This window comes from Kryptolebias marmoratus, linkage group LG11 (genome assembly GCF_001649575.2).
Source record: "Kryptolebias marmoratus isolate JLee-2015 linkage group LG11, ASM164957v2, whole genome shotgun sequence".
Classification (NCBI taxonomy): domain Eukaryota; kingdom Metazoa; phylum Chordata; class Actinopteri; order Cyprinodontiformes; family Rivulidae; genus Kryptolebias; species Kryptolebias marmoratus.
Window position 1 is genome coordinate 533,629 of NC_051440.1, and position 12,052 is coordinate 545,680.

At 39.8% G+C, this 12,052-nt stretch overlaps 1 protein-coding gene and 1 long non-coding RNA gene across 3 annotated transcripts in view; one reads left to right on the forward strand and one right to left on the reverse strand.

Annotated features, from left to right (window-relative positions):
• Positions 1 to 1,102: 1,102 nt before the first annotated feature.
• On the forward strand, positions 1,103 to 4,850 carry LOC112451432. 2 transcript variants are annotated; one of them, XR_005233677.1, is made up of 4 exons: positions 1,103 to 2,128; positions 2,216 to 2,341; positions 2,446 to 2,523; positions 3,575 to 4,850. It is a non-coding gene; the product is annotated as an uncharacterized LOC112451432 (long non-coding RNA). The 2 variants fall into 2 exon arrangements; XR_003040258.2 differs by having other exon boundaries at positions 1,103 to 2,341.
• A 1,232-nt stretch (positions 4,851 to 6,082) lies between these two features.
• The window catches only part of tes (testis derived transcript (3 LIM domains)), a 27,072-nt gene continuing 21,102 nt past the window's right edge, over positions 6,083 to 12,052 (reverse strand). The window contains exons 3-7 of the mRNA XM_017436820.3: positions 11,716 to 12,052; positions 10,154 to 10,657; positions 7,964 to 8,179; positions 7,718 to 7,876; positions 6,083 to 6,906 (exon numbers count right to left, since the gene is read on the reverse strand). The exon at positions 11,716 to 12,052 is cut by the window's right edge and continues 138 nt beyond it. Coding sequence (XP_017292309.1) covers positions 6,715 to 6,906; positions 7,718 to 7,876; positions 7,964 to 8,179; positions 10,154 to 10,657; positions 11,716 to 12,052 — 1,408 coding nt within the window. The 3' untranslated portion in view covers positions 6,083 to 6,714. The remainder of the gene's footprint in view (positions 6,907 to 7,717; positions 7,877 to 7,963; positions 8,180 to 10,153; positions 10,658 to 11,715) is intronic.

A 12,052-nucleotide genomic window follows, 5' to 3' on the forward strand; every position in this document is an offset into this window, starting at 1 on the left:
ACCTCACTCTACCTCAGACTGGTGTCCTCAAGAGCTACAGTCCGCCTAGCGTTGCTCGAAGTCCTGGAGCTGCTGTAGTTGCTGAAGCGACTTTTAACTCACCAAGTTCAGTTTGGCTGTAGGTACCACGCAGACTAGTCACGACAAGCCAGGTAAACTGGATACTAAGACCCAGTCCTGAAAAGTCCTGAAAACTTAGGAAAATTAAACATGGGCTTAAACTTGGGACCTCGAGTGCACTGCCTTGCACCACCAATAAGATTTGATGGGTCCATACATTTGTTCCTGGGAACAGTATCACATAAACTGGCTTAGCTTTTCTTCTGCACCACAATAAATAATACAAATTTAAGAAAACTTCCCATGGGCTCACCACCTATGGGAGCCACCTATGGGAGGGGCCAAAGGGGTCGGGTGCAATGTGAGATGGGTGGTGGCTGAAGGCAGGGACCATGGCAGATCAGTGCCTCCAAATCCGAGGCCATGGTCTTGAGCCGGAAAAGGGTAGAGTGCCTTCTCCGGGTCGGGGAAGATGTCCTGCCCCAAGTGTAGGAGTTTAAGTATCTCGGGGTCTTGTTCACAAATGAGGGAAAAACGGAGCAGGAGATCGACAGGCGGATTGGTGTAGCGTCTGCAGTGAAGCGGGCGCTCTACCGATCTGTCGTGGTGAAGAGAGAGCTGAGTCAAAAAGCGAAGCTCTCGATTTACCGGTCGATCTACGTTACTACCCTCATCTACGGTCATGAGCTTTGGGTAGTGACCGAAAGAACAAGATCGCGAATACAAGCGGCTGAAATGAGTTTTCTCCACAGGGTGTCTGGGTTCTCCCTTAGAGATAGGGTGAGAAGCTCGGTCATCCGGGAGGGACTCAGAGTAGAGCAGCTGCTCCTCCACGTCGAGAAGAGCTAGTTGAGGTGGCTCAGGCATCTGGTGAGGATGCCTCCTGGATGCTTCCCTGGTGAGGTGTTCCGGGCACATCCCACCGGGAGGAGGCCCCGGGGAAGACCCAGGACACGCTGGAGGGACTATGTTTCTCGGCTGGCCTGGGAACGCCTTGGGATTCCCCCGGAGGAGCTGGCCCAAGTGGCTGAGGAGAGGAAAGTCTGGGTCTCCCTGCTTAGGCTGCTAACCCCACGACCCAACCCCGGATAAGCGGAAGAGAATGGATGGATGGATGGAAGAGAACTTGAAGCAAAATTGCTCACTGTTTTGCACATTTTGCAGGTTCTTACACAGACTTCAAAAATGCAACGTAGATAGCCACTTTCACATCATTTAACTATTATCCAATTCATTTTCCACAGAGCTTCTCAAATCTGTTCTACTGCACTTGTGTTTTGTGTAGTTTTTGTTTAAGACAAGGATTATAATGTGCTGGAAGCACATATTTTATTTAACTAAGGCCAGTTTTTAGCTTTATATCACAGTGTATTTTAACAATGGTAATTAACAGTGGTTAATTAGCTTGATATTTAAATTGGCTAATACCAAATTTCTTATAAGTATCATTAAAGGGATCCTGGGTGCAACCAGTCGTACCTGTACCAAGCCACAAAGTTCTAAGTCAATATTACAGTGGCATACTTTAAAAAAACAGTAGTGATGGGTCCGGCAACACCGACGCATCGGTGCATGTGTCAAGCCCACAGACCAAAACCCATGTCCGTGCGCGTATTGGTTTCAGCAAGTCACGTGACCAATACAGGAACTGTTTCGAAATTATACTGGGCGCCAAACTGTGTTTATAAGGATACAAATCTGTCAACGGGATGCGTTTGCCAAAAAAATTCGTCATCTTTTCTGGTACAGTGTCAACTATGGAACAGCCTCCAAACAAACAAAAGTTTTCAGCAGTGTGGGACCATTTTGATCTTACATCGGAAGATAAGGTATTTATTTTCATTTTGTTGTTGTTTCAGCCGGTTCTTTTCAGTTTCTACTTGATCTATCTGAATACAAATTCAGCTGAAATTGACTCTTAGTTTACTTTCATATTATGTTCTGCAGGTTAAGTGTCGCATATGTTTGACAGAATTGTCTTACTTAAATAAATCCACCTCCTCATTGCTGAGGCATTATAGGGCCAAACATGAGAATGAAGTCCCATATACACCTAGAATAACCTCAGGTATACGGCCATTTTACAAATTACTCAGTTGCTTTTCATAAGTTATTTAATCTAAATGTATTGTTTACTTCATTTTTAACCATCAAGCTTCTAGGAAGCAGATGCTGGATGAGACTCTGCTGAATTTCATCCTGAAGGACTGCCAGCCGCTCAGCATTGTGGAGAGTGAAGGTTTCAAGCCTTGAACCTTCATATGTTTTGCCAAACAGAAAGGTTTGTGTGGACATTATGTAAAGTAGTAGTTGAAATTAAAAAATAGTTTAATCTTTAATTTTAATATATTGATTTTGTTTTGGTTTCACTGTTATAATTGTCAGACCATCAAACAAATGGTGGCCAAAAAGTTTGAGGAGGAATGGGAAAGAGTGAAAATGGAAGTACAACAAGCTGTGGCAGTGAGTATAATGGCTGACATGTGGACCTCTGTGAACATGGAGCCTTACTTGGCTCTTACCTGTCACTACATTAATGAAAATTTGCAGTTGTGTACATCTGTGTTAGGAGTAAAATACTTTCCACAAACTCACACTGCTGACAATTTGGCCCAAGTCAAAAGAGGCATAATGGAGGACTGAGCCATAACCAATAAAGTAAGGTGTCTCGTGACTGATGCAGCACCAAACATGATCGCATCCGCTAGGCAGCTAGTAATTCGGCACTCGATTTGCATTGCACATACACTCAATTTATTAGTTAGAAAATCATGTGATCAGATCCCCACACTTACATCCATCAGACAGAAATCTAGGCACATTGTTACATACTTCAGATCAAGCACTACACCCAAGAAGAAGCTTGCTCAAGTGCAGCAACAGATGGGACGACCAATCCTGAAACTTATCAATGAGGTGCCAACACGCTGAAAGAGCACATATGAAATGCTTTCAAGGCTACATGATGAGAGGGAACCAGTGTGGGTATCTCTGGCCTCTCTAAAAACAGATTTGACTCCACTTACAGCTGATGAGGATAACATCATAGGAGAAACACTTACTGCGCTTGCTCCTTTCCATCAAGCTACAGTGGAGTTGTCTGAAGAGAGGTGAGTGTCAGGGTCCAAGGTTATCCCGATGATGAAAATGCTCTATCTTGCACTAGAGAGTAATGCATCAACCTTGCACACACAGCCAGCCATACACCTACATGAAAACCTGAAGCGTTGAGTCACAGACACTGCTTCCAATCTGGAGTCAAAAAGTGTGTTGACCCTAGCAACACTTCTAGACCCCAGATTTAAATCACTTGGGTTCCGCAGTTCCTCCAAATGCAATTAGGCCATCAGTAGACGGCGGTCAGAATGTGCGTCTATGATTGGACACACAAATGAGCCCCAGCCGGGACCGTCTTCATAACAGCTGTCTGCACCCAACTCAGGCATGTTATTCAGCATTATTTGTTGTTTGTTTGGACAAGATGTACTAAGATGTGTCAATGTGTTGTTTTTAGGTAACCTTTGTCACCATCCTGACACCGAAGTAGGCAGGCAGACCAAAAGTGCCACAGCTGATGCCATCCAGGAGGTGCAGAGATATCTTGCAGAGGGCAATATTGCTAGATGTCAGGATCCAATGACATACTGGCAGAATCACAAGAGAAATTATCCCAACCTCTTCCCGTTGTCATTGCAATACCTTTGCACTCCAGCGTCATCTGTGCCATGTGAGAGGGTGTTTTCCACAGCAGGAGTAGTTGTGTCAAAAAAGCGTAATAGACAGAATTTCAAAACGTTGGAAAAACTTTTTTTTTTTATAAAAATGTGTGAAAAAAAACCCAGTCCACAAGCATCCTCATTCCAAACACATTCACTTAAATTTTCACTTTATTGTACATGTTCACATTATTTATTGACTGTATCTAAGAATATCAAATATTTTACATTTAACTTAAGATATGAAATAATACGATGTACAATAAAATACAATGACTTAAATCTTATTGTCATAAAATTCTAAGTAATCAAATTAGTCTGTCAACTACATTGCCTGTAGGGATTTTTAATGTCCAGCAGGTGTCAGTATTCAGTGACACAGTATCACATAGTATCAATACAGTTTTGGTATGAGTTGAAACGCTTCATGATGCCTCATTTACCCATCACTAATAAACAGGTAGGAATGTAGTCTCAGGTAAAATATAAACTATTAAAAAAGAAAAGAAAGTGTTCAAATATTTGCTCAGCAGGTGTTTTCATATGTCAAGCTGACAGTTTCTAACTTTTTTCCAAGTAATTCAGTGCCTTATCTTGTATTTTTACCCCCAAAACAGAAAAGTTTATTGTTTTATTGATTGGCTTTATATACTCTGCTTCATCTGATTATATTGTTTTATAATTGGATTGAATTGACTGTATATCATTGGATTTTGATTTTTGAACTAAACTGGATTGCAATTTGATATGATGACAACTTGTCAGTTTTGTACAGTGACTGCTGGATCAGAGCCTATAATACCAGCTCTAATATAAAATTAGATTCCATAAAAATGACTCATTCCTGCTCAGCGCCTCCCCTCTCACATGGAGTATGTGAGTTATTATCAGAGATTCAAAGAAAGGCTGTGGTTAATGTTTCTGCTTGTCCTAACCCAGGATTCTTCAGTGCAGATTGTCTTTGTTTACACCAGATGAAGCAGAAGACTGAACTCTTTTAACAAGGAAATTTGAAGTCATCATTGTTATTTATAGAGCAGAAAAGGGGGTTACATTTAGTTACAGTATCGTTTATGGGAGGTTTAGAATAATTTAATTAAAATGGCAGCAGGTTCACTTTTCTCCATAATGCCATTACTTACCTCATCTCACTTTTATGCATTTGCTTGGCATTTCTCAAGTACACTGAAATTTGTGACAGTAAGAAAATCACCTCTTTACGCATCTAGTACCCTAGCATACCTAGTGTTATCTCAAGCAATGCCAGGTTGCCACGGATTTATAGTTGTAGTCAGAGGTTTATATACACTCATTAATTTGCTTAACAGAATGTGAATTAGATTTAATCTTTTATCTCTCTTCATATGACTGACTCACTGTTTACACACCAGACAAGGTTTGCAAATACAGCCTTAAATTCATAATTTTATGAATTTGATACTCCATGTTTCTTTAGGTTAAAACCATTTTTCTGATTTGAATCAATGGGTGATTAACAGGCTTCTGCAGAACATGAAGAGGTAATTTAACCACTAAATTAGGTGTGTTGGAGCAGGGAAACAAGTAACACATGCAGGATAGTGGCCCTCGAGGACTAGGATTGGAGACCCCTGGTGTAAAGCTTGTTGCAACAGGTTTCACTAACAGTTTAACATAATGCAAATTTTTGGCAGTTTAAAAAAAAAAAGTCACAATGCAATTGGTCATAAACTGACAAGAATAAAACAAATCACATGGAAATTTCAACAGACCTGCAAACTGCTGTTGGCCTTCTCCACAGTACATTGTAAATGTATTTGCTTCGCTTCAGCATTTTTTTTTTTGCCTTACAACCAGACATTTAAATTGATTGCACAAAATACTACAGATTAATAGAGTTACAAGAAAAAACAAAACTATTTTAATTATTTTAAAAATCATCAAGAAATCTGCAAAATGAGAACATTAAAAGGTTGAAAAAGGACTGGGTGGGGGCTAACTGACTGATCTTGAAGCTGGTCAGGCAGTTTGTTCACATAAGGCCTGCAAGATCAGGCTGAAAGAGGGGGAAATAACTGTGTTCCTCTGAACTGATTGCCATTTAAGACAATGACCTCCTGAGAAATGGAGCTTCCTTGAATTGTTAAAAATTTCCACTTCGTGAATGAAAACACAAACCCTGATTGGTGCCCCCCCCCTCCCTCATCATGGCTGCCTCACTACTGTTAGGGTCAGCTGTATCATTTACAACAATATAAATGTAGGACTTTACAATTAGTCTATCAGATAAAAACTTTGTTACTGTACAAAAACAAGGACATGGTTTATTTTCCAACTCAGCTTTCTGTATGTTTATTATCAGAAAAAACACTGTCAGTGACACCCATCAGACATCTGCTCAGCTTGAAGCTACAGTAACCTGAGCCCAACGTAATAAAAAAGAATTTATTCCCTTACTCGATTGTCCTGTTGTCTTTAAATACTGCCTTGTGTGTTCAGTTTGTTGGGTTATTTTGTGAAGTAGGAGCATTTCCAACGTTAAACGGTATCTGGTTTTGTTTATTAGAGTTGTGGCAATTTCGCTTCTTTAAAGTCAAAGTTAAATTCTATCAAACAGTGTTTAATTACTTTTTTCAACAAAGGTAACTGTTTAAATTAATCCAAATCTAATCAATAATACTGCTCACAGGAATTTATTTACAGATTGAAAACAATACGTTTACAAATTTTAAGAATACATCAAGTGGTAAGTGCAAGAAAAGTCCCCACCAGATCTGAAACAAATTGTTAGTATTGTGTTTTTCTATAAACATACATCTCTGTGTTGGAGGTATCAAGTACTTTATATCACGGTAATGTTTCTACTAAGTGTTTTTCTCTACTCTAGGATTAGCTTCAGCTGATCCCATCCTGATACAATTTTTAATCATGGAAAAGGTGAAGGAGCTGGTTCAGCTCTCTAGGCCATGATTTTCTTCTTGCACTCCACAGAGCAGAAGAGGAAGTTTTTCACAGCCATGAAGCGCTGACCGATCAGGCATTTGGTACAGCCGGAGCACTTGAAGCAGTCCGGCTCAGCATGCCAGTGGAACTCGCCGTAGGAAACTCTCTGGGCCTCGGGCTCTACAGAGTTCTGACAGGAAGAACATTTCTGGGAAGAGAGAAAATATGTGACATTAAATCAAATACATATTCTTCTGGTTGAGCAATTCACATTTATTTATATATCCTTCTAAATTAATCTATTCATTACATAAAAAATATGAAGATGCATCATGAAGATTACAAATAAATGGTAGGAACAGCTGAATTTAAAAACAAAAAACAAAAACAGTTCTATACAGGCAGAGAATATCAGATTCTTGGCTGCTTGGCTCTCATTGTCTCACATCAGATTAACACCAAAAAGTTTTTCTTTAATCTATCCAGCTCCTCTTATCTGTTATCTGGTCGTAGATGTAACAAGTGCAGAAGAGGAAACCCAGAGATCCCTCACTACAGTGACAATCTCCAGTTCCTTCTGGGGGAACCTGAGGTGTTCTCAATCCAGAAAGGATACATAATCCATACAGCAAGTTCTGGGTCAGCCCCAGGTCCTCCTGGTGAGATGTATCTGAATTTTACGTAATTTTTCTACAACTGTATTTCTGATCTGTGGGAGGAGCTCATTGGTCTTCATGATGTCTCTTGCTTGGTGGTGGCCCTTACTACTTAATGGTGTTGAACTGGTGTTAATTCTGGGGACCAATACAACAGGTGTGTATACACTGAGATCATTTGACACTTAGATCACCCAAAGGTGGAGCTTAATTAATAATTTTGGTGGCTTCTGAAGGTAATGGTTGGAGCCTCAAAGCAAAGAGGGTTAATTTATATACACTCACACCACGAGCACAACTCTTGTATAATTACAATCTCACCAATACTTCAACAATATAAGACAACCAGAGAATCAGACTCACCACAGCATAGTTTTTCATGTAGCAGGGCGTACAGACAGGCTTGTCGTTCTCCATAACGTACGTCTCTCCAGCCAGGATGCAGTCACAGTCGAAACAACAGAAATGCTTCAGATGCCAGTTCTGACCCTCAGCTTGAGTATACTCATTACAGAAGACCAGCTGTGGATACAGACATCAGAATGATTCCTGCTTCTTAATGACATCAATGTTTTACTGAACCTAATCATAAAATTAAAAAAACCTCACCTCATCACAGCCTGCACATCGAGGCTTCTCACTGTCCCCATAGTGGCGTCCACAATACATCTTGCCTTTCTTCCAGAAGTAGATCATGTCTACAAGCAGCTCACTACACTTGCAGCACACAAAGCATGCTGGGTGCCACAGTTTTTCGTAGCCTGCTCGTTCAGCATAAACGGCAGGCTCACCCATTTTCATAGGCTGCTTGCAGTGATGGCATGACTTTGAAGGAGAAGAAAAGAAAGAGTAAAGGTTTCTATGTATTCCAGTTATTGCTTAAACACAAACTTAAAAGCTCAAATAGTTATGAAAATAAAAAAAATTTAAAAAAACTATCAGATCTTATGAAATGTATTTAGTGCTGATAAATCTTTTTCTGAATAGTCCCTTACAAATAATCCCCTTTTGAACCACAATTTTTTATTTTATTTATTTATTTATTTTACACACACACTTTATATTTCCTAATAAGTTATATAAAAATAATAACATTCTTTCAGTCCATTACAAAGTAATAAACAGCATAAAGTAGCACTGAAATCAGTACAAGCCCCCTTTTTGGTCCTCCACCCTTCTTTAATCAGGGACAGATATTTGAAGTCACATAAGAGAAATTAATTATTTGCAAATAAAGATGCCAACTCTTGTCCTACTCTGAAGTCTAATAAATTTTGTTTATCATCCATGGTGACAAGCCACAGCTGGTTCTCTGGCTCCACCTAGTGTTGTGTTTAAGAACCCTACCTGCATTTTGAGGGCCAGTTACTTTTCAGTGATGTACAGTTAATAAACTGGGTCTATTTAATTAATAACTAAATTTTATTTATCAGTTTGTATGAAATTTATCAAAATATATTTATTTAATGGTTTGTTTAAATAATAAAGTATTCTAATATGCCTGTTGTTCCCAACTTTTATCCCCAAAGTCCTGAATTGTACCTAAAGTAAAAGCTGCAACAGGATTTAGATCAGGGCTCAGAGAGCCACTTCAGAACAGTCCAATGTTTGGTTCTGAGCCATTTGTGGTGTTTTTAGTTGAGTATTTTGGGTCATTATCCTGTTGGAGGACCCATGACCTGAGACTGAGACCAAGCTTTCTGACTTTGAGCAGCTCATTCAGCACCAAAATGTCTTGATTATCTTCAGATTTTATTGGACCCTGAATAGATTTAGGACACCCTGCATCAGATGTAGCAAAGCAGCCACAGAACAGAATCGAGCCTCCTCCATGTTTCACTGTAGGTACAGGGTTCATTTCGAGTCTTTGAACATGGAGCTGATGGGACTTGTCAAAAAGCTCCAGTTTTGTTTCATCTGTCCAAAAGACATTCAGTTTTGTTGCTTGTCATACATCTTGTCAAATTCCAGGCTTTTTATGCGTTGGTGTCCTCCTCAGTCATCTTGTACCTTGGCTCAAACAGACCGACGGTGTGATCCAACACTGATGACCTTTGACCTTAGAGTTCACCTCTAATCTCTTTGGAAATTGTTCTGGACTCTTTGGTTACTGTTTGTATTAACCATTTGTTTATGTTGTCATAAATTTTCCTCCTGTGGCTTCATCCAGGGAGCTTGTCTCCAGTCTTGTAGATCTAAAACTTCAAAATAATCATTGCAGCTGTAGTCAGAGGAGTATTGAGGGATACCATCCTTTATTAAGGCCAGGTTCATTAGTTTGTTTTAAAATAATTCTGTTGAGCCAAAGTTCAAAAACAATGACTTATTTTCATTAGTTGATTTTTAGTATTTTTTTTTATTACTTGTCTGTTACAAGTTACTTGAGTGACCTTTGTAAATTTTTCTTTCTTTAATAAAGGAGTACAAACAAATTTGTTTGTGTCTGTAAATTGATAGTTTTAATTGTGTTCGGTTAATTTGGTTTTTGGAAGTAAAATTTAATGTGTAATGTTTTTCAACATAGTTAAGGTACAATCACATCTTAACCAAATGATAAATAAGTGCTATCTAAACTGGAAAATTAGTTATAAATAATGAAACTATTTAACACTAAAATCATTTTGATTTTTAAACCACATTTTGACTGTAAATAATTATTATAAACAATATTTTTATAATACTAAGCTTATAATTCCAATCTGTTTGCAGAGCCAATGAGGCAAATTTAGCTAAATGATTTGAACGATTTGAATGATTTTAAGTACTGAAGAAACAATAGAAAGAAAAAGATTTTCTTACAAAGTTCTTTAGTGGAAGTCCAGCACTCATGGCTCCAGCAGCAGCAGCAGTACCCATGGCTCCTCCAGCTGGCCCAAAGCCAGCAGACTGTCCTGCCCTAGCACCTCCAGCTCCCCCTCCTGCTGGTCTAAATCCATTACCAGCAATGACCCCAACACCAGGACCTGCAATCCCCTGGCCAGAACCAGCTGTAGCTCCAGCTCCAGCACCCCCAACTCCACCCTGACCTCCAGCTCCAGCAACAGCTACACTTTGCTTCCCCACCTGCACCTTAGCCACCTCCTCAGGCAGCAGGACATCTCCCACCCCCAGCGCCTCATCCTTGTATTTACGAACATATTGCTGCATTTGCTTGACCTCGGCTGGGGTCAGTTCGTGGCACTTGGACGGGTCCTGATCATGTTCAGGCAGCTGACAAGCCATCTGCTGCCGACGGTAAACGGCTCCTTCTGTACCAGCGACAGGACGCTTTTCAAGCGGGAGCAGCTCAATGTAACGCATAGCCTGATGAGAAAAGAAAAATTCTGATATAATTTCAGTAAACAGGAAAAACACACATTTGAAGGGCAGTGACAAGCAGGGCAAAGAGATTTGTTAGGGACACAATCAGAAAGAAAGTACAGGGAATCTGCCGTGCCTTGTACTGAAGAGACAACCCAAACATGGGTCCTTCAGATACAGAACTAGACTAAACAAAGACAACAGCTCGACAGACAGAGCTGCTGTACATGAATTGTGTCACATTTAATTAAGAGAACATAAAAATGCCTGTTGGCCAACAATAATAAATCAGATGGAGCAAAGTTTAGATTAGATTAGATTCCAAGTCAGAAGAGGTTTTAATTAAAAGCTCTAATATAGAAAATATTTTAAATGATGCTTAGAGAACACAGACTTTCTCTACTTCAGATCAAAATTAAATGCCTAGCATTTCTTGAAGGAATACATATTATCTGCTTTTCACACCAGAGGGTTAAACTACAACACCATATCTGTTAGTACTCAGTATGTGTTGAGGATGACTCTCTGCTAACACATCAATTTAGTTTAATATCTGTATGAGTTATTGCCCTTTTTGTATTGTCTTAGATTGGAGTATAGTATGTGTATTGTCTTGGAGTACAGTATGTGTTATGAATTACTTTCAGCTACTACAACACTACATTTTAGCTAAGTATCTGTAAAATTGACAGACTTACAGCCAGTGTTTTCTAAGGTTAGTTGAATGGGGCAGCCATCTTGAACTGGGTTAATTCCAAATTTATTCAGTTGTAGATGTTATTAAAATCTCAAAATAAGGTTACACTTTATTATTTTGTCCCCTAGTTTCTTTGAGTTCTTATAGATGTTTTTTGGAATTAAATTTGTTTGTTTTTTAAAATGCATTAAATTAAAATAAATTCCAGATTCAAGTTTTTCTTGCTTTTCTGAAAACTTGCAAACTTTTTGAAAACAACTCAGTAGCGTTTTTTGGAGGCTGAGAAATTAATGAGTTTTTAAGGGACACTTTGTTCTGAATGGGCTAACAGGTACAGTACTTTGTCACTAGTATGAGTTCTTACCAGATACTTGTTGGGAACAGGAGGTGCCCACTCATAGGTGACCGTTTTCATTGGCACATCTTTGGAGACAGGAACCACACTGCCTGCTGTGGCCCCAACAGAAACCGGGAGCTTGTCAGCCCTGACAGGAGTGGCTGTGGCTGATGCAGGCTGAGGCTGACCCTGACCCTGTGGCCGAGGACTGATGGAATCTGAACCTGCAGAGGCTCCTGCAGGCTGTACAGAACCTGCTGTGACAGAGGGGGGGACAACAGTAGACGAGACACTGGGGGCAACAGTGTAAGCAGTGGCAGGGCTGGGCAGAGTGATTGTCACCATGTTGCCCTGGTACCCAGGG